The sequence below is a fragment of the Eimeria tenella genome, genomic scaffold (genome assembly GCF_000499545.2).
Source record: "Eimeria tenella Houghton genomic scaffold, Eth_scaff51, whole genome shotgun sequence".
Classification (NCBI taxonomy): Eukaryota; Apicomplexa; class Conoidasida; order Eucoccidiorida; family Eimeriidae; genus Eimeria; species Eimeria tenella.
The window spans coordinates 126,550-148,395 of NW_013545649.1; the positions used below are offsets into that span (position 1 = coordinate 126,550).

Consider the following 21,846-nt stretch of genomic DNA (forward strand, 5'->3'; position numbering starts at 1 on the left):
GTCGTGCAGTGCTCAGCAGCAATAGCAGCAGCAGCAGCAGCTGCTGCTGCTCTCATATCCGTTGTTCAGCATCAGTGGCCAAAGCAGCAGCACAAAATGTGTGCTGCTGCAGCGAAGGCGCTGCAGCTGCAGCAGCGGTGCCTCTTCCTCTCTAACTCATCTCGTGTGCTGACGTTTCCAACACTCTCAACAGCAGCATCGGTGGCAGCAGCGGCGGACCGCAGTCATTCAGGCCTTCTCCACCCTTCTTTCTGCCCTTACAAGCAGCAAGCTCGCCACGGGAGCACCACACAGTTCACTTCAGTCCTGAACCAGTCCAAAGGCAGCAATGGCGGCAGCAGCTGCAGCAGCACCTCTGCAGCAGCAGATGGCTTCTTATCCGGCACCGCTACTTCCTACGCGGAGCAGATGCTTGTCGCATGGCGCCGCGATCCTTCATCTGTGCACTCGTCTTGGGCGTCTTACTTCACAAATTTGGAGAGTGGCCTGAACCCAGCTCTTTGCTTCACCCCTCCTCCAACGCTGCTGCAGCAGCCGGCCGCGGCAGCTGCCGCCGCTGCAGCAGCTGCTGCCGCAGCTGCCGCGGCTGGGAAAACAGCTGCGGGGCTTCACCAGGTACCGGGAGCGACGGCAGGGGCGATGGCGGGTGTCCCTGACCGTGCAGCAACCGCCGCTGCTGCAGCTGCCGCCGCGTCTGCCGCGGCCGCTGCTGTACAAGGCACTGCCACCCCCGCCAGTGCCTCCGTGCCAGCCGTCACTCCTGCCCAGCCTATCAGCATCAGCAGCAACGATCCCCTTACTGCTGCAGCCACAGCAACTGGTGTTGCTGGCACTGGTGGCCACCAGTCTGTCCACGACACGTCTCGGCTGATCCAAATGATTAGGGGATATCAAACAAGGGGCCATGAGATAGCCAACATAAACCCCTTGGGGCTACCCCGGAAGCCCCCCTACTGTTCGCTGCGAGCAGCGCAGCGGCCACTGCAGCTGACCCCCGAGCAGTATGGGTTCACTGCTGCAGATATGGACAGGGTATACGACACGAGGGTGCCTGGGATGCAGGGGTTCTTGTCCCCTGACTCTCCTCCGCGACGGCTGCGGGAGCTGGTGGAGCGGCTGCAACAGACCTACTGCAGCAGCATGGGGGTTGAGTACATGCATATAGCAGACCCTAGTGTGTGCAACTTCATTCGGCAAAAGCTGGAGACGGAGAGGCCCTACGCGTACAGCAGCGACAGCCGCCGCAAGATTCTTGCGCGGCTCGCCCGTGCGCAGCTGTTTGAAAATTTCTGCGCAGCGAAGTTCGCGACCACTCGGCGGTTCGGGCTGGACGGGTGCGAAAGCCTCATAGTGGGGATGAAGGCAATAACAAAAAGGGCCGTCGCTACCTCTGTGGAATCAGTGGTAATTGGGATGGCCCACAGGGGTCGGCTGAACGTGCTGGTAAATGTACTGCATAAACCCATGCAGCAGCTGCTGAGTGAGTTCCAGGGGGTATCTGGGTTCGGGTCGAGCCAGTGGGGTAATACAGGGGACGTTAAGTACCACCTGGGGGTCGAGTACGATTTATTTGACCGAGACAGCCAGCGTAGCCTCCACTTGGCGGTGCTGCCTAACCCCTCCCACCTGGAGGCGGTGGACCCGCTGGTTCTGGGACTGGCTCGCGCCCAGCAGTACTTTAGGAAGGATAAAGAAAGGGGGTTGGTGCTGCCTATTATTATACACGGCGATGCCTCTTTGGCGGGACAGGGAGTGGTGTACGAATCGCTGCAGATGTGCGCCCTCCCCAGCTACACTGTAGGTGGATGCGTCCACTTGGTGGTGAACAACCAAATAGGATTCACTACGAACCCAGTGGATGCGGGCTCCGGCAAGTATTGCACGGACATAGCCAAGGCTGTAGAGGCTCCCATACTTCACGTAAACGCGGACGACCCTGAGGCTGTCACCTTCGCTTGCGAACTTGCTCTAGAGTATCGGCAGAAGTTCAAACATGACGTCTTTGTAGACATCGTGGGCTACAGAAGGTTTGGCCATAATGAGCTCGATATGCCGAAGTTCACTCAGCCACTGACCTACACACTCATCGCCAGGAAGAAGCCCTCGCTCGAAATATACGCTGAGAAACTTGTGCAAGAGGTCAGTGCCAGTAGGGTTTAGGCTTCAGTCAGGGGGTTGTCGCTAAGGATTGAAGGCTGGGGAAGAGAGGCAGAAAGAGTTGAAAGGGTTGGCAGGGAGATACGAAAATCGGCAGATGCAAAGGGTGGGAGGTACTGGCCGGATTAAATTGAGAAGCAGGGAGGAAGGGACAAGCGGACTGAGGAAATACACAAGCAAAGGACTGATGCCAGCGGTGTGGTGTTGTTCACTACTGATTAAGTGAACCTTTGCCTGCTCTGGCTTTGTTTGTGTGCCAGGAAGTTTTATCTGCAGAAGAAGTATCGAATATGAAGGCGGACATATGGGAGTTTTACAACAAAGAATATGAAAGCAGCAAAACATTCGTTCCTGCACATCAGGTTGGCAGTAACTGAGATTTACAAGCACATTGTAGGCGCGCAGGCTCGCCTACATTTGTCTTCGCAAACCCTGCTTCGCTGCCTGCTAGTTGCCGTTTAGTTGTTTGTCAAGGTTCACTTTATTTGTTCAGTACCAATACGCCCCACAATGGAAGCACTTGGTCACCCCAGATCATCCCTCCCCTCCACGAGTTACAGGTACTGCGGACTTGAAGCCCTCACAAGCCCTGATCGGCGACAAGTGCCTTAGTCTTATGAGCGTTTGACTGTAGTTGATCCTGTTACTGTGCGTGTAGGTCAAATGCGCTTACATTTGCTTGTCTATTCCCTTTTGGTTCATTCCTGTCGGACCCTGCGGACGACTTCGCTGGCAGACAGAGGCAGCGGTTGAATGTTCAAATGATCGAAACATTGAGCAAGTAAGGGAACGATCTGACGTTTCATTGACTCGACTTCTGCATTAGCTGTTGCGTTCATCACAGGCGTCCGCCTCTCTGCGCTTCGGGAATTGGGCCGCCGCATCTTTACCATCCCTGAAGGTTTTGTACCTCACGCGACAATCGCGAAAATAAAGAAGCAGAGACTAGCGGCTGTTGAAGGCAATGAAGATGAGAAGACTCTTGATTTCGGGGCTGCGGAAAACTTAGCCTATGCTTCGCTGCTAAGCGATGGGTTTCATGTAAGTTTGCCGTTTAGTGTATCTTATAGTGAAGTAGCAGTTTAGTTGTTGTTCACTCGATGTTTTTACTGATTGGCTGCTCAACTCATCTCTTTGCGCTGCTTGATGTGGGGACGATGGGAGGCTTCGCCCATGCTCTGTGCAGCGATGTGCTTCATGTTGGTCTGGTACCTTTACTTAGCTTGTTTGCTCTTTTATTAGTTAGTTGCCTGTACATTTGTCCAGTTAATGTTTTTTGCTTGGCATTTCTATTCTCGATTGGGGTGCGGTAGAGAGTCAGGCCAATGCCTCTCTTTTTCTTTAGTGTTGGTCTGCCAATGAAATCCTGCTTCCGTTTCTGTTGCAGTTAATGCCTTGCATTTATTCATCCATCTGTACGTTTGTCCTGTGTATTTAGCGTATCTGTTTTTGTGACCCTCATTACTTGTGCATTCCAGCATCGGATGTCAAGTCGCCTGTTGTTCCGTTCATTTCAGATTCGTCTGGCTGGCCAGGACGCTCAGCGTGGTACTTTTTCTCACCGCCACGCTGTATTGCACGATCAAGCAGTGGAAGCTCAATACTGCATATTCGATTCTCTAAAGGACCTCAATCTGCCCCACACGATTACCATCTGCAACTCACTCCTGTCAGAGTACGCAGGTAAGGATGCCACAGGGGAAGCGGCTCCGCGGCCTGTGATTGGCCTCGCTCTGTTTTGTCTTCTTGTGTCTGTTTTTGACTGGCTGCGTTTCCTTTTTTTGTTTCGTTTCGTTCAATTTTTTTTACCGGTCTGTCAATGCCTCATGCTTCCCTTTGTTTTTATTTTTTTTTACTCAAGTCCTCCTGCTCGCACGTCGCTTTCCTGGTTTTTTGAGTTGCTCTATGGTTCTCGTCTATCCCTTATGGCGCTCGCCGTGTCTTGTCTCTTTTGGCTGCCACTTTCCTCTTCCCTTCATTGAGCCGTTCCAGATGCACTAGTACATCTGTATTTTGCGGACCGAAGCCTAGCAGCCCATATGGAGAAGTGCTGCGTGGCCTATTTTTCGTCAACCTACCATTATTATATTGTTAAGTGCTCCCCAGTCGCCTAGTGTCCCAAGTACCATTCCTTCACTATGTCTCCTCAGCCATGGGTTATGAGTTTGGTTACTCGATGGAGCACCCCGACACTCTCACCATTTGGGAGGCACAGTTTGGCGACTTCAGCAACGGCGCTCAGATCATCACGGATCAGTTCGTGGCCTCTGCTGAGGTCAAATGGAACAGACAAAACGGTGCATACAGCACTGATGATAAATCGCAAAATAGATCTCAGCATGTGTAGATGATTGAGTAAATGATTGGTAGATGGGTAGGTGACGGGCACTAAATTGACTGCAGTCATATAGATGGGTAAACCCGAAAGAAGCTGTCTCACTCCGCTTGCATCACCAGTTTTCCCCGATTTTGCTGTTTCTGCTTTTAGGTTTGGTGTTGCTCCTTCCCCACGGCTACGATGGTCAGGGCCCCGAGCACTCTTCTGGGCGCATCGAGCGTTTCCTTCAGCTATGCGACGACAGAGAGGATGTGATTCATGAAGAAAATTGGGAATTGTCGAGGTCGTCTGTCATTCAGCAGCATAACATACAGGTCAGATACACGCATTTCGACCGGCACCGTGGAGTGCGCCACTTAGTGCTTTTGCCCACTCTCATAGTTTCCCATTCCTTATTTTTGTTTATTCTTCAATTTGGCTCGAAAAGTTTGGCCTTTTGGTTGCGGGATAACTGGTCATTGTTTATGCCGATTTATTTAATCTACCTACCTTCGTTTTGCTCCCGTGTCTCCACTTGTACTTCTTAAGCGGATGGAAGTTTGGCCTATCTGATTGCTCTTTCATCTTTTCTGCAATTTCCTTGTGTGTAGGTTGTCGTCCCAACCGTGCCCTCGAACACATTCCACGTACTTCGACGTCAAGTCCACCGTGCTTTCCGAAAGCCTCTAGTTGTATTTTCGCCCAAGAGAATGCTTAGACTGAGGCAGGCAATGAGCCCCCTCAGAGATATCATGGAGGGGACTCGCTTCAAAAGGTGAGGGTTCGAGTAGTTAACTCGACACGCTTGCAACAGGAAACTGGGAGCAGAGTACATATGTTCATATACGTACAAATCATACTTACTAGGTGAGTAACGGAGTGAACTCATTCAGTGGCAGTACGCGATGGACTAGCGAAGAGCGGTAAGTCATACAGAAAGGCAGCGAAGAGACGTGCAGAGAGGATAACCGCGTCAAAGCACGCCCGGTATGAAGCTACATGGAGGCGATTACAAAGGCCCATTTTGCCTCCTTCACTGTCTTCCCCGTTTGCACGTGTCTCCGTTGTTCGCGTGCTGCTGCGTGTCACAAACAACACATGCAGAAGGGGAAGACGGGGCAGGGGGGGCTTTTGGAGCTAATAGCGCTGTTTATACTTTCAGTGTTTATGTTGTTGCCTATGTTTGTCACCATATGTGCAATGTTCCTGTGTTGTTCCTGCCTTGCGTCACAGATACATACCTGATGATTCCATCACTGACCCTTCCAAGATCGAGCGGCTTATTTTGTGCTGCGGCCAGATCTATTACGACCTCCATGCGGAAAGAGACAGAATTAGAAGTGAATATGGGACGTCAGATAATCCAGGTCAGGCAGACTATTGCCGCTGGGGCTTTTGCTCTTGCTGCTGTGGCGTTCTGTGCTGTGTTGCCAGGGCAGCTATTGCCTTCATATGTGTTGCTGTAGTTGCGTCCCTACCAATTTCGTTGATATTTACTGCATGTATGCTTATATGTTATTGGTTTTTGCTTTCTTTGTATTCAGCGTGGATTTCGTCGTGCTTGTCTCGGCCCCTGACGGTCGTGTTTTCTTGTGCTATTGTTCAGGGGTCAATTCATACTTGTTCATTCCTACTTTTACGTTTTTTATGTATTTGTTTAGGGAACAAGGTGGCTTTAGCTCGTGTAGAGCAGCTCTCTCCCTTCCCCTTCGACTTGGCCATTCGGGACCTCCAAATTTATCCGAATTTAAGAACAGTTGTTTGGGCTCAGGAGGAGCCGATGAACCAGGGTGAGGCCAATGCATAATCGAATTTTGCTACTTGATCAGCTCTACTCCAGTCACGAATTAATGGTCAGTTTGTCAGCAAGGCAAACTGATTTGTGTGGCGCTATTTGGCTTCACTAGTTGTTCTTCTCTTACTCTGTTGCTTCATGGTGTTGGGCCAGCATCTGAAAGTTAACGTTTTGCACCGTAGTCCTCGTATATCACTTAGCAACGAATCAGCGTAAAGCCCATGAAGTAGGTACTCAAGATAAGTGTTTTCCCAACGAATAATTTAGTAGCCTATCTGTTTATTTGCGTGCAGGTGCTTGGTCTTACACCAGCAAGCGCATTGAGTCTTGCCTCCGTCATTTGGGCTGCCCAAACAGAATCGAGCGTCCCATTTATGTAGGAAGAGATGTGTCAGCAACCACAGCGGTAGGAGATAAGGGCTTACATGATAAGGTACGTTTCTCGCTCTTGACTGAAATGTTGATGTCTTATTAGTTTAGCTGTCCAGTCGCCTGCGTGCATGCTTGTTCGCTCTACGTGTTACTGGCCTGTTTCTCCGTGACTTTGAACCAGTATCAACACCTAAGACAGCAGTCGTAGTTTTGTATGGCTGGGCAGTTGGTCTTCTGGTTATGGGATTGATTGTCGGTAAACAAACAAATAGATGAATAGATGGGCAGGCGCAGGGGTGTCACGAGTTGGTCAGTTGGTTAATTTTTCATATGTTGGCAAACAGGAGCTGGCCCAGTTGCTCCAGGACGCATTTAATCTGGACTGTACGGACAACTCATACTTGGCAAAATATCTGTCGCGAAGGGTACAGGCGGAGCAACGACAACAACAACAAAAGCAGCACCGCATTCAGCAGCAACAGCTGATGCAGCTGGAGCAGCATCAAGAAGAACAGCGACTGCAGCAAGCGAAGGAGCCTCACAACAACTGAAACTAGAAGCGAAGAACACCCTCACCGTTGTTGACTGCTGCAGCATCAAACAGCAGCAGTAGTTTTGAAGTACTTTAGTGCAAATATATTCAGTACGCGATGAGCTGTCTTTTCGCTTCAGCTGATTCAGCAGCAGCAGCATTGCTTTTTGATTCCTACTGCCAGCTTTTGCATTTATATTTCTCACAAGCTGCTGCGGTTTTGTTGCTGCAGCGATACTGCTGCCACAGCAGCAGTGTCGCTACAGCAGTCGCGGCAGCAGTGAAGAGCTGCTACTGCCAGATATTCATGTGTATGGTTTAGCGGTGAAGTTTAGCCGTAGTTAGGAGGCCGGCAACAGCGACTCCAGAGGCAGCAGCAAAAGCAGCAGCATCAGCAGAGACTTTTGCTGCCCCCAGATTGCTCAGGCCGCCGCTGTGGCTTCTTTGTCGTGACTGAAATAGTGAGCGCCGAAGGTTCGAAGTTTGCGTTCAAGCGATTATGTTTCAGCGATCTAGGACTTCTGATTTACCGTCACGGGTTTAGATATCTGGCTAGGTTTTTAGGTGTTCGCCGCAGCCGTGCGTTTCATAGGTTAGAGTAGCAGTGGTGGCTTTAGCAGTAATAAGTTCCAGATGTGGTAGGGCAGGGCTTGTAGGGCGCCGTCAAGGTCAAGGTCTAATTTTCTTTTTCTTTTTCCCTGCTCTGCGCCTCTGTGCCATGACCTTGCGATCTTCGTAAGCCTGAACCAACAGCGACGGCAGCAGCAGCGGTTACAGCGAAGGCAACAATGAGAGCGATACGTGGCCAGGAGACGGAGGAGGCGCCATCAATGAAGATGAGGGATAGAAGGACAAGCGCAGGGACAGAACATGGAGCAGCCAAGCGGGGTGAAAGAACCAAAAGAAGAGCTGGAGCAAGCCAAAGTGCAATGAAAGGGAAGAATCGACCTGTAGGATTGTGTACCTGCTGCAAGGCTTTGACTGTTTGTTTGTGCTGTTCATCTTCCTGTACGAACCGTCTCCTCCAATCCTCAAAGGCGTCCTAAGTGGCATTGAAAGCGGATAACCGTATATCTTTCTAATTAGTAAGACCCAAAGCATTGACGATTCATATAGCCATCTAGTCACTTACCTATGGAGAATGGACAGCTAATGGCCTAGGATGTAAATCTCTAATATTAAAATATTTTCAGTCTGTTTCATTGGCAAGAACTGAATGCATTAGCAAAGTGGTTCGCTACGCATTAACTGGGGAAAGAAGTATGTTAGTATTACAATGTTTAAACGCCTTGAACTTAGCAACAAAGGAGAAGACACACGAAGATAGACAAGCGCGCGTGAGAACGATTGACGCATGCTAGCTCTTTACCTGGCAAGCTAGCTGGCCAGGGTGCTCACGTTTCTAGCCCCGTAGCTCGTTAATTAACTGTGAGTCCACTCCACTTATTAGGACTAGCGTTAACCTCGCTTATCTTTTTTTGAAGCCAATCTAGCTATCTAAATTTGCTCCCCAGCTATAGCTGCTTTGTCGCTAGCCATGGTGTTCAAGTGCTCACCGCCTCTCTGGCAATAGCACGACTCTCGCTGCCCTCCACTGCCAGCCTGAATGCAGACACAATTCCAAAGACTCTCGTTTGATACTGATGCTAGATGGCTACCAAGCCGCATGGACAGTACTACCAGCCGGACAGAGGTAGATACAGAGACAGGCTGAGGCAAAAATGCGAGGGAAAAATACAAAAGAAGGGATATAGCAAACAGGAGAAATAGGCAGGTAAGTTCAGAAACAAGTACAGATGCCGACTCATAAAGGCGCAGGTAACAAAACAAGGAGACCAGCGAAGAAATGCAGACGAGCAAAGTGTACGGAGAAAAAATTGGCAACGAAGTGAGTAGAGTAGGGGAGGAAGCAGAAGCTAAAGCGGGCAATCACAGGGCGGAAAAACGAACACAAAAGAACACAGACAACTGTGTCCGAGGGCGAGAAAATGCAGGAGGAAAGGAAGGAAGCATGACCCAGAAAGCCAACTAGGAACAAAAGAGGGCTAGAGAAATGAAGAAAAAGACAAGCTGAGGCAGAAGGAGGCCTTTCAAGGCAAATACGAAAGAGGGGGCCAAAAGAGACGAAAACAGGCAGGGAGACGAAGACGCCCATCACACCTGAATGCTTCAATCTCCATTTCTCGCGCTTTGCTGTTGGCTTCTTCTGCTGCCATTAATCTCTTTTCTATTGCCTCTCTGTCCCTCACGCTTTCACAGCAACGATGATTGGCAGCAACCAGTGAACTCAAACGACGATGCTGCTCGGCAGCTGCATTGCCGGAAGTAACACAAGCAGTAGCAGCAAACATGAAGCAGCTCTTCAGCAGGCACAGCGACAGCAAAGGTAAAAAAAGCAGAAGCAAAGGAAGGCACAACGGCACCAAAGGCGGACAGAGCAGCACCAGCACCTCTATTAGAATACAAAGTTATACAGAGACTACGATGAACACCCAAAGCAGGAGGCGGAGCAAGAACACCAGTGACACTGGCAGCAGCAGTAGTTAAACTAAGCACTCCAGTGCTATCGAAAAGAGCAACAGCAGCCCATGGCGTCAATGCGGTACGAATAAATGTTTCCGGTTCTTCTGTCACTGCTGCTCCTCTTCTCGTCACTGCTGGTGGTGCTGCCGTTGCAGTTAGTGCAACAGTTTGCGCTCACCTAGCTAAACAGCTATATACGTCTCTAGCTAGCTAAACGGCAAAATAACAATTTTGCTGTGTCTATTCGCCTTACTAATGTCATTGTCACTGATGTCGAGGCACTCCAAAGTAATGTTGTTGCGAAGACTCTCCAGCAGCAAGTCTCCTCCAGCCTGGAGAAGTCCCGAGCACCTTCAAACCCTTAACTCTAAGACCCGGCACCCAACCCCTTAACCCTATCCCGTAGGCCCATGCGCCGTGCCAATCTTCTTAAAAGACTGACCATAGCGCGTTATGGGTTGCCGCTGCGTTGTTATGGGACAAAGCTGCTGCGATAGCAGAAGCAGCGATCTCAATGCAGCTCGTTCGTTATCACGAACACGAGCCTTAAGCTTTGAACCGAAGCTCCAATGGCCTACTTTGTCAATCTGCATGCCTCTAAGCGACAAGAACTTGAGCGATTTGTTTTGTCGAAGAGCTTTGCAGATTTCTTCGAGGCCCTGAGCCCCTCCTAGTCGGCAACCCCCCAAATTCAAATACTCTAATGCTGATGTGGCCTATAGCCGCAGAAATGAAGGCAGTCGCAGCAGAAGTGACAGCGGAGGCGGTTACGACGTGAATGGCCGTAAACTGCAACTGTAGCGACAGAAACGGCTACGCCGGCAGTTGCAGCAGTGGCGCAGTTCCTTCTCCTGTCGGGACCTTTGTCTGCGGGCTTGTCCTATAGGCCTTGTCAAATAGTCCACTGCTTGCAGATGGCCGGAGTGCAGGAACTGTGCCCGCGCACCACTGCAGTTCCTACATGCTAGACTCCGAATTCTGTTATTTACTACTGCCGCTGCTACTACTACTGCTGCAGCAAGTATTGGTGCTTGCCATTGCTCCCGGTCGTACAGGTGTAGCTACTGAAGGAAATTATTTTGATCAGCACCATAGGAGTGAGCTGTGGCCCCTGTAATAAGCAGCAACGCCTGACGCAGGGGCGAAACTAACGGCACCGGCCAAGGCAGCAACAGCAAGCGCAGCACCAATAGAAGCTGTGGTAGCCACAGTAGCTACAGTCACAGCAGCATTCACAGAAACCTTAGCAGACAGCAAGAATAGCCAGAGCCACAGCAGCCGCCCCAGCAGCAGAATGTACCTCAATGCATTTCCTGAGTGCAACAGCCGTTGTATAGCCCAAGTAATTTCCTTCTAGTGAAACTTTTTTCAAATTTTTCATTAAAGCCAAAGAACTGCAAACGCCAGGCCCGTCATCATCTGTTAAGGAGACTCGACTTAAGTCTGCAGCACAGATGCTAAAATGCTGAACAGCACTCCGTCGGCTCTGGGTCCGAGACGCCAGGCCCTACACTCTATGTTTCATGGCTAAACATTTCGCCATGAAAGATGGATCCAAGCCCAAGTTCAAAAGATCATGGGTTCAGGGGTTTATGTAAAGCTAGGAGGATAGCTTGAGTGTGACTTGGCTTTTGGATTTAGAGTGCGGGGACGTGAGGTTGCTTTAGGTGAGCAGAAGGAAAAATAAAAACTACGATGGGAAGTAGCATACTGGCAGAGACGGGGGCACTAGGAATAGAGGGACTCAAGTTCTTGTGAGTAAGTACGCCCTCATTTTTATGACTAAGCTCGGGAAAAACTAACGAGCCACAGATGGAAAACCCCACCTAATTCTTCAATTGTCTCGTTGTCTCTCAGAACATCTCTTAATAACATGCGTATCTGTACAGGGCTGAGACCGAGGGACCCAAAAGACAATGAGGAAGGGATATAGGCTTCCTCTTCTGCCTCAGCGCCAGTACTGCTGCTGCTGCTGCTGGAGCTCCTCGCTAGCCTCAGCAGCGCCGTAAAGTTAGTGTCCTTTCTGGACCTCCCTTCTTCCTGTTTGCGTTGTTGCTCCTGAGCATCCTGCATTAATTTTTTCTGCATTTTGCTTCTCCTTAAATATTCATCCTGCCGTTTTAAAGCCAAAGAGCGAATGCGCTCATCTTGCAGACGCTCTCCAGCTTCTTGTTGCTGCTGCAGCTCCTGGAAGCAGCAAGGCAGAGGCATAATGGGAAAAGCTTGTGCAAGCATCCAGAAATGCAGCCACGGCTGCAGTTGCACCAACGATTCAACCTGTCCTACGTAGTCTTCGGGACCGCTATCTTTTCACGCTGCATTTTTTCTGTCTGTGAAATTGATTTCGCGTGCGGCTGTAAGACAACGCTCTAGTTTCGATGAGCAATAAAGACCGGGAAAAGATTAGGGAGCATGGGTCTTGCCTGTTCCCGCCGCCTCTGCAAAAGAGCCTTGAGTGCCTCCGTCTGCGGCAGCAACTCCGCCACTGGGATTATTACAAGGGGTGCAACGGGCCTAGGCTCAAGCGAAGCCATTTTAAAGCATTAAACCTGCCGAGAATTCAGGGGAAAGGGCTGTTGCAATGCCCTGAAAGGTTTTTCTCGGTGATCTAAATAAGAATTCTTATATTGCTGAGAGGAAAATCTGAAAAACTGAAGGGGAGATGCGGGAAGATAACATACCAGATGGAGCCCGAGTGACCTTCGGCAGAGTACAACAGAACAATAGTGAAGCAGAGGCCTCTTCATCTGCTTGCCCAAGAACCATTTCAGTGAAACGTTGTTACAAAAAGTCTCATTTTTCAATGAATCAATTACTTGCCCCATAAGATGACGTTAAGGCATTCACGACCTCCATATCGTTGAAGCTTCCGCGACGGATATAAGAGAAGCTTGTCCTAGGCTCACTGCTGTGTTCCGTTCAGAGCGTTTTTCTTCTAACTCACTGCCGCTTCAAAAATAAGCCTAACACAATACTATAAAATCTATTATAGGCTCAATTTGTTAGTTATTGCAGCTATAAGTGCACTAATGCCGGCGTGATCGCGCAGTCCCGATTGCTGCTCAGGCAGGCGCTGCTAAACTAACCAAAGTCCCAAAGGACGGGCAACCTCTCGTAATATATCAACATAGGAGACTAAATTTGTTACAAATTGTGTAAATGCAACACGCAAAAGAGCAGCAGGTACACGAAAGGTCCAGGAACGCTTCACGCTGTCCCCAAAACGTTGCCCTAAAGCTGTTAGTCCGTTGCAAATTCTGAATACAACATAAAATGTAGCAGCATGCACAGGAATAACTCATCCTGCGCGGTTGGCTTCGCTGCTCTACCCTACCCAAGGAGTGATCGGGTCTATACATTACAGCCTAAGCTCCGCCAGTAGAAGCTGCTTCGGAATCGACTATATGCCCAGAATAAACCCTAGAAAGAAGTGTTCGTATCGCGTCTCCTTTAATCCTGTTTCCCATGCGTGCTCCACTGCACAATGCACGGTGCATGTGCACGCCAAGCACAGCGAGGCAGACTTCAAACGTTAAACTTTCAAATATTTATATGAATCTATGCACCAAGTGTGCGTCCGTCGTTGCACCCCAAACTGCACCAGGCGGCTCTGTGTCCCCTTCCATCAACTGCACCATCATTCGCGCTCTTCACTGCTTGCTGCTGAAACGCCTCAATGGGAACAGCAACTGCATGGAAAGCACTCACTACAAGACCCTTAGATTAGCATAGCCGTCCACGGGAGAAGCGCCACCCTATCCCTGCCATGCGGAGCGCAAAATGCAAAGTATAAGCAGTGACTAAAATGAAAACTTCCGCCTACAAAGTGACCGTCTGTCCTTTTAAGACAAGTGTACCTGATGTCTTCAAGTGCCGACAGCAACGCGCACAGCGAAAAGAATTACCACTGCCAATAATGATTGTATGGATTGATATAAAATGGATCGAAAGGCCTGCAGTCGCAGCTGCAACGGCCGCAGCACCGAAAGTAGACTGCTGTACCAGCGCAGCCACAGCTGCATCAGGGCCAAACCCTGCAGGGCACTGCACGCACGGTGCAGTGCGACGGAAACCACAGATGGTTTCACGCCAAGACGCAGACGCAAACCCTGTCTTTGCATATATCATTTCTCTTCTGCCTCTCCATCTCCACCTCTTGCCGTCTGCCAGCTAGCTGTCTGGCGACAACACCACAGGCACCGTCTGGGCCTCAGCGTGAAACTAACGAGAAGCCCAAATTTGGGATTTAGGGCTAGAGGCCCGGGAGGAACCCAAAGGGGAAGCCTTTGCGCGCGCAAGCTGAAAATGATCCTGGAAAATTAAGTGCCCCAGCGTCCATTTGTGGCTGCTGGAGCTGCTGCCACTGCAGCCATTGCGGCGGGTGCGGCTGCTAGTTACTATTAATGCACTGTCTGCAGCCGCGCCATCTGTGCGAACCCCAGCTGCTTCCTTGCCTAGCCTTTCTGCGGCAGCACAGACAGCAGTGAGCGTCGGCAGTCAGCGTCTATGTTTGAAGGGCCTCCTTCCTGGCCTTCGCCACTAGCATCCTGACGGAGCTGAGTGTCTCCGCTGCGCTTGCTGCTGCGTCGGCGAACATTTTCGTCTTCTGCTGCTGCACTGCAGCATCAATAGCAGCAGCAGCAAAGTCTGCCAGCGCCTCTTTGAGCACTTTGATCATTTGTTCTCTTTTTGTTCTAATGCGCCCTGAGGCGTCCGTCAACTCGCTGGCCGCCAGTTGCTGTTCAGGGGACTCCGACCCCCGCACCTCCGCCAGGATGGCCCCCAGTCGGGCCTCCAGAGCCACAGTGGAAGGAAGGGCCTCCGCTATGTGCTGCAGTGCATGTGCAACAGGGTCTACCAGCTTATCTGGGGCGTTGCTATTGGAAGGGTGGTGCAGAGCCTCTGCTAGTTGGTTGAGAACCTCGAGGTTGATGCTCTTGGCCTGCTGCTCCACAATAGTAATTGCGTCGGAAGAGATATCCCCGTCAAGCTCCAGAGTCATCGCATCCCTGGCTGCCTTCAAGTACATGCTGATGCTCGTCTGCATGCGTTGCCGGTGCTGCGCTAGGTTGGTTCGGTCGAAGGAAAGGCCGCTTGAAAGCAGCTTGCGCTGGACTTGCTGCCTCTGCAACTCCCGCTCCAGCTCCTGCTGTTGCTGTAGCAGCAGACCGTACAAAAGCAACTGCTTGCCTCGACGTACCGTTGGCACAACCGAAGCCGAGCCCTCGCTGCTGCCGCTGTTGCTGCTGATGCTCAGAGACTGCAGCAGAGACCGGGCCGATGAGAGGAAGCGGCGAATCTCTTCCGCGCTCTCTGATGTGCACAGAGGCTCCCCCTGGAGCTGCCCCGCGCCAGCCCCTGCTGCTGCAGGCGCTGCATCTGCTCCTGCAGCAGCAGTTGCCTTTGCCTCCTTATCCGGAGCCCCTGCTGGCCATTCCACTTCTGCCGCCAGCGCTTTCACCACTCGCGACAGCTCAAGAGACACAAATGACTGACAGTCCCCCCATTCCCGGGCCATCTTTAGTCTGAATTCAATAGGATTTGACAAGAGGCCCCAGTCTGGCCCAAATCTGATGGTTGAGGGAGCCTTCTGGGTCTCCTCTAACCCATGTTTCGAGCCCGAACAAGCCCAAGATCCCCCCGTCGGGGACCACGAGCCTCTAGAGGTGGCCCTTTCTGCGGTCGCCCCCAGTGACCCCTGAAGATTCTGATGGACACCCGCCCTGAGGTCCAGCATCGAGTCAAGGCATACCTTGCGCTCGACCAGTCTCGCTGCTAGAGCCTTTGTTTCTGCTGCTGCTGTTTGCACATCTTCCTTCAGCTGCTGGATACGCTCGGCAATCGCCTGCGCCTCCCGTTTGGCCCCCGCGACCTCCCGCCTCTTTGCTGCTATCTTTGCGTTCTTCGCTGCTGCTATGGGGTTCGAGAGGACCGAAGCTAGCAGTGCCAGCAGGACTACTCCATATATGTACTTCGGAGGCAATGCCTTTTTCAGCTCCTGAAAATCAGATAAAAGACCAACAGCCGGTCCCCCAGGGGTCCAGTGGTCCTCGTCGTTGTCCCATATGGCAAACAGCTTCTCCCAGTTGATGCTCTGGGGCCCCGGGGGAGCGCCCACTAGGATACCCCGAGCTGGGCGTGGAGGTAGAGATATAAAGCGTGCAGTTTGCGCTATTGCTGGAGGTGCTGCGGCGGCAGCAGCTGCCACGGCTAAAGTGGAAGTTGCGCGAGGTAACATTTCCTCCGAGCTCTTCGGCTCATCTGAAACGAACGTAAACACCTCTAGCAGTTCTTTGCCCTCCTCGTCCGCCCACCGCACCATCCACTCGCTATCGCCATCCTCCTCCCCGGAGGAACCCGCATCAGCTTCTGCAGCATTACCGCCTGCTGCCTCTGCAGATGATGAGGACACCGATTCCCCTCTACTCGGCTCTCCGCCAGTGACAGCGCCAGTAGGAACCTCCTGCGCTGCGCGCAAAGCAGCAGAAGCACTGGAAGCAGCACCTGCTTCGGCTGCTGAGAGCTGGGGCGCCTCCAGCGAAACGGCTGCCCCCTCCGAGGGATCCCGCCAGGTGTGGGCTCCCACAGGGTATAGGTGTAAAGCTATAAGTGTCCCCAGGGCACGGGCTGGGGGGCCCACGAAAAGGCGGAGGAGGCGGCGGGGCCCCATGCTAAGCAGTGGAGGCGATCTTCAAGCCTGCGACAAAGGCATCTTCTGCTGTTCACGCTGCTCCTGCTGGTACTCCTGCTACTCCTGATACTACTGATGCCACTGCTACTGCTATTGCTGTTAATGCCACTGTCGAATGGCGCCAGGAGCAAAAAAGGGAGGGGCACCACAGGCACCAGCAACGGCAGCTTAAGAGGGCCCCACAGGCGTGCGGCAGAAGCAGTAGGAACAAATATAATTAAAGCGTTTGCTGCATTACAAATATGAGTACACAAGGAGACATAAACACCCATAGCTTCCCGCCCTTTCCTACTGATGCGGATGCAGTGCCTGCCACTGCTGGCTGCTGCTGCTGCCTCGCTGCTGCTCAGGGTAAACTTTTGTCTAGTTCTTTGGCTTCTTCCATGTTGTGTTATTGTTTAAGGCTTTTTCAGTTGCTTGAAGTAATTCTGCTCTAAATAAGCTGTAGCAACAGCCCTTCTCCCTCTTTTTGGCCTCGAGAGCCCAGGGAGCGAGGACTCGGTGGTTCGCTGCCGCTGCTGCGGACGTTTATGGGCTTACCTGAGTTGCAGTATCGCTGCTGATTATTTTCCAGCTCTTCGTTTGCTCATCGCCATTATGCTTCTTCTGCTACTTGAACTAACACGCAGGCAGCACTGCAGCAGCAAATTTCTGCGGGTGCCCTGCCCGCCCTCCCTCGGTCTTCCGTGGGCTTAGGGCCTACACTTTAGGCGTTTCATTGCCTAGGGGTTAGGCTACTTCTCATCTACCAGCCCGTCCCTTCGCTGCTGTGTGATTCTGGCGTATTGTTGAACCTGCAACAGCTGCTGGACTGCTGCCCCCATGTGGCTTCTGCGTCCCTATGATTGCGCGCATCGCATTTCAGGTGCTGCATTCTTGGGGCTTTGCATCGCATTTGTATGTGACTCCTTTGAGGGTGCCTTGGGCGTTTCAAAGGTTCATTTCTCTGCTCCCAGCGGCAGCGGCAGCCCCACACACGCAAGGGCAGCCCCGACCGCAGCAGCAGTCGAGGTAGCAGCAGCAGCTGAGTCCGTCAATGATCTGAGAAGCCAGTTCTTACACTATGAAGGCTACGAAGGCTCGTCTCGAGTAGCGGGAGGCCCCTCCTTCTCTGCGTCGAGGGCCTCAGGGGAGGTCCCTGGGTCTCCACTAGACCCGGTCAGCCCGAGCAGGTCCCCGACTGGCATTCCGTACTATGACGGAGACAGCAGGGATGAAGAGGACAGTGGGGAGTCTGAGGGTGAGGGTGAGGGCGACGCGTTGGAGCTGCAACAAGAACAGCAGATGGGTGAGGGATACGGGGAGGGCCCGTTTGGGCTCCTGCGGCCGCAGCTGTCTCTGCAACTAGTACTGTGGTGCATTCTTTCTGGGGCCATTTACTTCATTTTAAAGGGGGCCACGCGAGAAGATGAAAAGCAAAAAAGCTTGGATGTGCACAAAGTGATGCTGCGCAACACGCTGCAGAAGCTGGAGGCGGACAAGACAATCGTGCGATCCCTGGAGAGCAAACTAAGTGAAATTAGAAAAGAACAGCAAAAGCTTAAAGGGGAAGCCACGGAAATCGACCGACAGCTCAAGGACGTTGTAGCTGATCTGCAAGAAGCAGCAGCAACGGCAGGGCTTGATGGGGTCACCCACGTGGAGGAGCAGCCAGGCAAGAAGCTGCTGCACTTGCAGCGGGGGCACACGCCCAAGACCTCTATTGCCCTTCCAGGACCTCTGCCTGGGCATGACAGTGCATGCAAAGAGAACAGCACGCAGCTGCAGTTGCTGCTGCTGAACCAAGGGGACACAGAGCACAACGAAAGCACGGTTCACCGTTGTTTCCAGCTTCTGAAGCGGAGCAAGCAGCAGCAACAGCAGAAGCAGCAGAAGGAGAAGCAGCAAGGCCAGGGGGAACTTGTGGATGCTGCAGAACTTGCTGCTCCTCCCAGCTGGTACGAAGACGCAGTAGCGGAGGCGTCCCTTCTGCCGCCAGCAGACCGTCCTCGCGGACGCATTGGGAGCAACCGTGTGCTTGCCTCTTCTGCGCAGCATCATGATCATGAGCAGCAGCAGCAGCAGCAGCAGTCAAAAGTGAGGCAGAAGGCACAGGAGCGGAAGGTGGCGCTGCTTGCTGCTGCGGGTGTGATGCTGCTCCGGCAGCAGCAGCTGGAAGTGGATCTGCGTGGAATTCGGAGTCAACTACAGCTTTTGTCTGCTGATGACGAGCAGCAGGCAAAAGCAGCAAAAGAAAAGTGCCATAATGTTATGAACCTGCTGCAAACCGTCGGCGCAACTACAAGGGAGTGGCTTTCCCGGATCGACAGACTTTTGTTGGGCGATACAAAGGAAGAAGCAGATGCGAGGGCAGTAGTAAGGGGCGTAGTCGCCACGCTGGACCGAGTAGAGTCTACTTTTCGAACGAGGATATATGAAGAGGCCTTCGCGGGCGCTGTAGAGGTGCTGGGGGACCCGCGCTGGCCTCTTGATGGGAGCAGTCATAGGGGCGGCATTGTGGGTGTCACCTTAGAGAGCTTTTTGGGGCCTCATGAGTGGGGGTGGCGGGGAGATGCCGCAAGTGAGGCGTTGAAAGCCTTGGATAAGGCTCACGAGACGCTTTGTGAGCAATTGCAGCAGCTGAAGAGGGCAGAAGGCCTTAAATGTAAGGAAAAAAAACTTGACACATTTGCAAGCATGACAAAAGAGCTTGCCTTGTCATTGGAGGCGATGGGGAAGGCTGTGGGGGATCTGCAGCAGCAGCAACTTACTGCTGCAGTGCAGCAGCAACAGCACGCAGTTACAGCAGCTGCCCACTTGAGGCGAGAGCAGTCGCTACTGCAGGCGTTGCACCAGACGAACAAGTGGCTCGAAAACGTAAAAATGATCTTTGAAAAAAAATCGGAAAGCAGTGCAGGTAGTAAAAACTAAGATCAAGAAATTCACGGCTGCCATGTACTTAAATATGGACGTTAAGTGTAAATACATATATGCATTGATATATATGTATACATATGTATCTGCATCTTTCATGAAATATGTAGATCACGTGCAGATATGTGTATAAATACGTATAAATACATGTAAGTTTGTGCGTGTATTTATGGGTAGATCTGACGCGCAGCTCTGTTTAGGAGTGCGTATGTGTGAAAGTAAAAATATATCTATGTAGGTACACACATACATTTGTGTACGTGGATGCGCCAACGCATGCATCTACTTTCATATATAGTCCTGCACACACCTACACACAAAACGCGGCAGCCAGTAACGCAGCTGCACGAGCAAGCAGATGGAAAGAAGCAAAAAGCAGAGCATCCGCGTGTGCGCATGCATCCAAGCGTGCAGGGTTCGTGATCCGCTTGTTCTCTTTTCCTGGTGCAGTTTTCTTTGTTTCAACTTGGCTGCGCCTTTTGCGGGCGCTTCTATTCCTAGTAAAACAAAACGCATGCCTGTATTTACTGCTCCGCTGCCTGTGCAACGTAGCGCATTCCTGGTAGCCGTTTTATAGTTGAGCACTTATTTTGTTCCCATTTGGAAGGCGGCTTTACGTGTTTAAGAAGTATTCGCCTAAAGATATGTATATATATGTATATATGTATATATGTACATATACATGGAAGTGGTGCGCTTATAGGTATATATTGTATATAACTACAAGCACGCCACTTCTGTCTGCCTGTAGATAGATATATATATATATAGATATATAGATAGATATATATGTATATCTACAAACACTATATATATATATATATAAGTGGTGCGCTTATAGGTATATACTGTATATATCTACAAGCGCACCACTTCTGTCTGCTTATAGATATATATACATATATATCTACAAGCACACCACTTCGGTTCCTATTTGGAGAGCAGCTTCACGCATATGCGAAGGAGTGTATATATATATATATACAAGCGCATTAACATACATAAATTCAAATCGTGTGTATGTGTGTGTAAACGCATATATTAACCGAATCTGATCACTACGTGGATCATATGCACACTGTGTGCAATGACATAATGCGCATAACATTCTGTGTCTTCTGTAAGAATAAATGTATAGAGCATACTTTTGTGCATAGAATATGGTTGGAGTTTAGGACTTGTATGTGTTTACTATGTGCAATATGCGCACATGTACTTGGCGTGTACGTTGAGTATAGTACTTGAGTTTAGGACAGAGGCAGTGGGGGCCCTGCCATGAGTCCCTGTTATACTTAACAGCACAAGTAGTAGCAGGAACTACAGTGACTACTGATCCTGTTTCTGCTACTGCTTCTGCGCATATTCCCGTTGCTGCTGACTACGATTATACAGTTGCTGCTGCTGTTGCGACTCGATCTGCACCTGCAGTCTTTGCTGGAAGCGCGGGGGCTGGCGGCGAAAGGCTCGATTACAATAGTGACTTGGTGGGGAGGAACACAATGAAACAGCAGATCCATGAATTGGTCAGGGAGAGACATGACGAGAAACGTAGGGAAACAAAGACACATGGTGGAGCTGTGGAGAGGTCCCAATTGGAGAAGCGCACAGACAAATGAGCCTGTCTTCAGTTGGGCCGCTTACTCGTCACTTCGTAACTTCAATACCACAAGTGTTTATGGGCAAAATAAGATAACGAGAGTGCGCAGGCAGTGGGCTGGAGCAGCGGCGGTGGCTCGGCCACGCACAGCTGCGCGCTATCCTAAACGGCATCAGGTTATTGTCTAGCTCGATTAAAAGTTGATAATGAGTCCTTTTAAGAAACCGAATGAATAGGTTTTCGCTACTGCATTGCCGCGGCGTCATGGTGGGAGGCGAATGAGCTCCTGCACACCTGAAGAAATCACGAGCCGCCTTTGAAAAACAAATTTAGTAGCAAATTCCATAGCATTTCTTTGCCTCCGTGTTCAGACTGTGCTGGTAGACAGCCAAACTAAGAAGGCCCATCAATGTGTGCATAGCAGCAGTAGTAGCAACAGTGGCGGTGCTGCAGCGGCGACGGTTGGAGCCACAAGAGCTGTTACCCTATTTATATATTTCATGATGGCCATTCCAACTCAACAGCACACATACAATAAGGGTCGAACAAACAAAGGGAAGCCCCAGAAGGAGCGGTTCACCTGCTGCTCCTATGCCTTGTGCTGGTGGCGGTAGTGCTGCTGCTGCTCCAGCCCTTTTGCTGCTGGTGGAAAGCATCTGGGGAGTTTTTCCCTAAACTTCTCTTTAAAAAGGTACAGGTGGTATTGCTATCCGTTTAAGTTGGTACCGGACTGCCCGCGGGTAAAGGAACTGCGGCATCCACTGCAGCGGCAGCGACGGCAGCATCAAGAGGAGCAACAACATAGCTGCTTGGAACACAAGCTACGGTATAAACAAGAACCTGTGGTCCACTGGAAACCAGCCCTGAAAAGCCAGCAAGAGGAGTAGCAAATTATGAGCTGCGCGTGCATCCGCGCTGCCCGGGCGGAAGACTACGGTGTCGAGCTTAG

At 51.1% G+C, this 21,846-nt stretch overlaps 4 protein-coding genes across 4 annotated transcripts; 2 read left to right on the plus strand and 2 right to left on the minus strand.

Annotated features, from left to right (window-relative positions):
- Nucleotides 1-96: 96 nt before the first annotated feature.
- ETH_00028175 (2-oxoglutarate dehydrogenase, putative) lies at nucleotides 97-7,192 on the plus strand (the record flags this gene model as incomplete). Its single annotated transcript, XM_013380309.1, has 12 exons — nucleotides 97-2,139; nucleotides 2,418-2,519; nucleotides 2,651-2,717; nucleotides 3,002-3,198; nucleotides 3,675-3,840; nucleotides 4,308-4,454; nucleotides 4,646-4,809; nucleotides 5,086-5,249; nucleotides 5,708-5,841; nucleotides 6,136-6,264; nucleotides 6,563-6,702; nucleotides 6,986-7,192. The coding sequence occupies 12 exons, from the start codon at nucleotides 97-99 to the stop codon at nucleotides 7,190-7,192; spliced, it is 3,660 nt and encodes a 1,219-aa protein (XP_013235763.1).
- Nucleotides 7,193-7,842: 650 nt separating this feature from the next.
- ETH_00028180 (uncharacterized protein) lies at nucleotides 7,843-11,907 on the minus strand (the record flags this gene model as incomplete). Its single annotated transcript, XM_013380310.1, has 7 exons — nucleotides 7,843-7,914; nucleotides 8,138-8,215; nucleotides 8,730-8,775; nucleotides 9,334-9,484; nucleotides 9,950-10,028; nucleotides 10,997-11,139; nucleotides 11,523-11,907. The coding sequence occupies 7 exons, from the start codon at nucleotides 11,905-11,907 to the stop codon at nucleotides 7,843-7,845; spliced, it is 954 nt and encodes a 317-aa protein (XP_013235764.1).
- Nucleotides 11,908-14,200: 2,293 nt separating this feature from the next.
- ETH_00028185 (uncharacterized protein) lies at nucleotides 14,201-16,366 on the minus strand (the record flags this gene model as incomplete). The annotated part of the gene is made up of 1 exon (XM_013380311.1): nucleotides 14,201-16,366. The coding sequence occupies one exon, from the start codon at nucleotides 16,364-16,366 to the stop codon at nucleotides 14,201-14,203; it is 2,166 nt and encodes a 721-aa protein (XP_013235765.1).
- Nucleotides 16,367-17,209: 843 nt separating this feature from the next.
- ETH_00028190 (uncharacterized protein) lies at nucleotides 17,210-19,297 on the plus strand (the record flags this gene model as incomplete). The annotated part of the gene is made up of 1 exon (XM_013380312.1): nucleotides 17,210-19,297. The coding sequence occupies one exon, from the start codon at nucleotides 17,210-17,212 to the stop codon at nucleotides 19,295-19,297; it is 2,088 nt and encodes a 695-aa protein (XP_013235766.1).
- Between the last annotated feature and the right edge of the window lie 2,549 nt (nucleotides 19,298-21,846).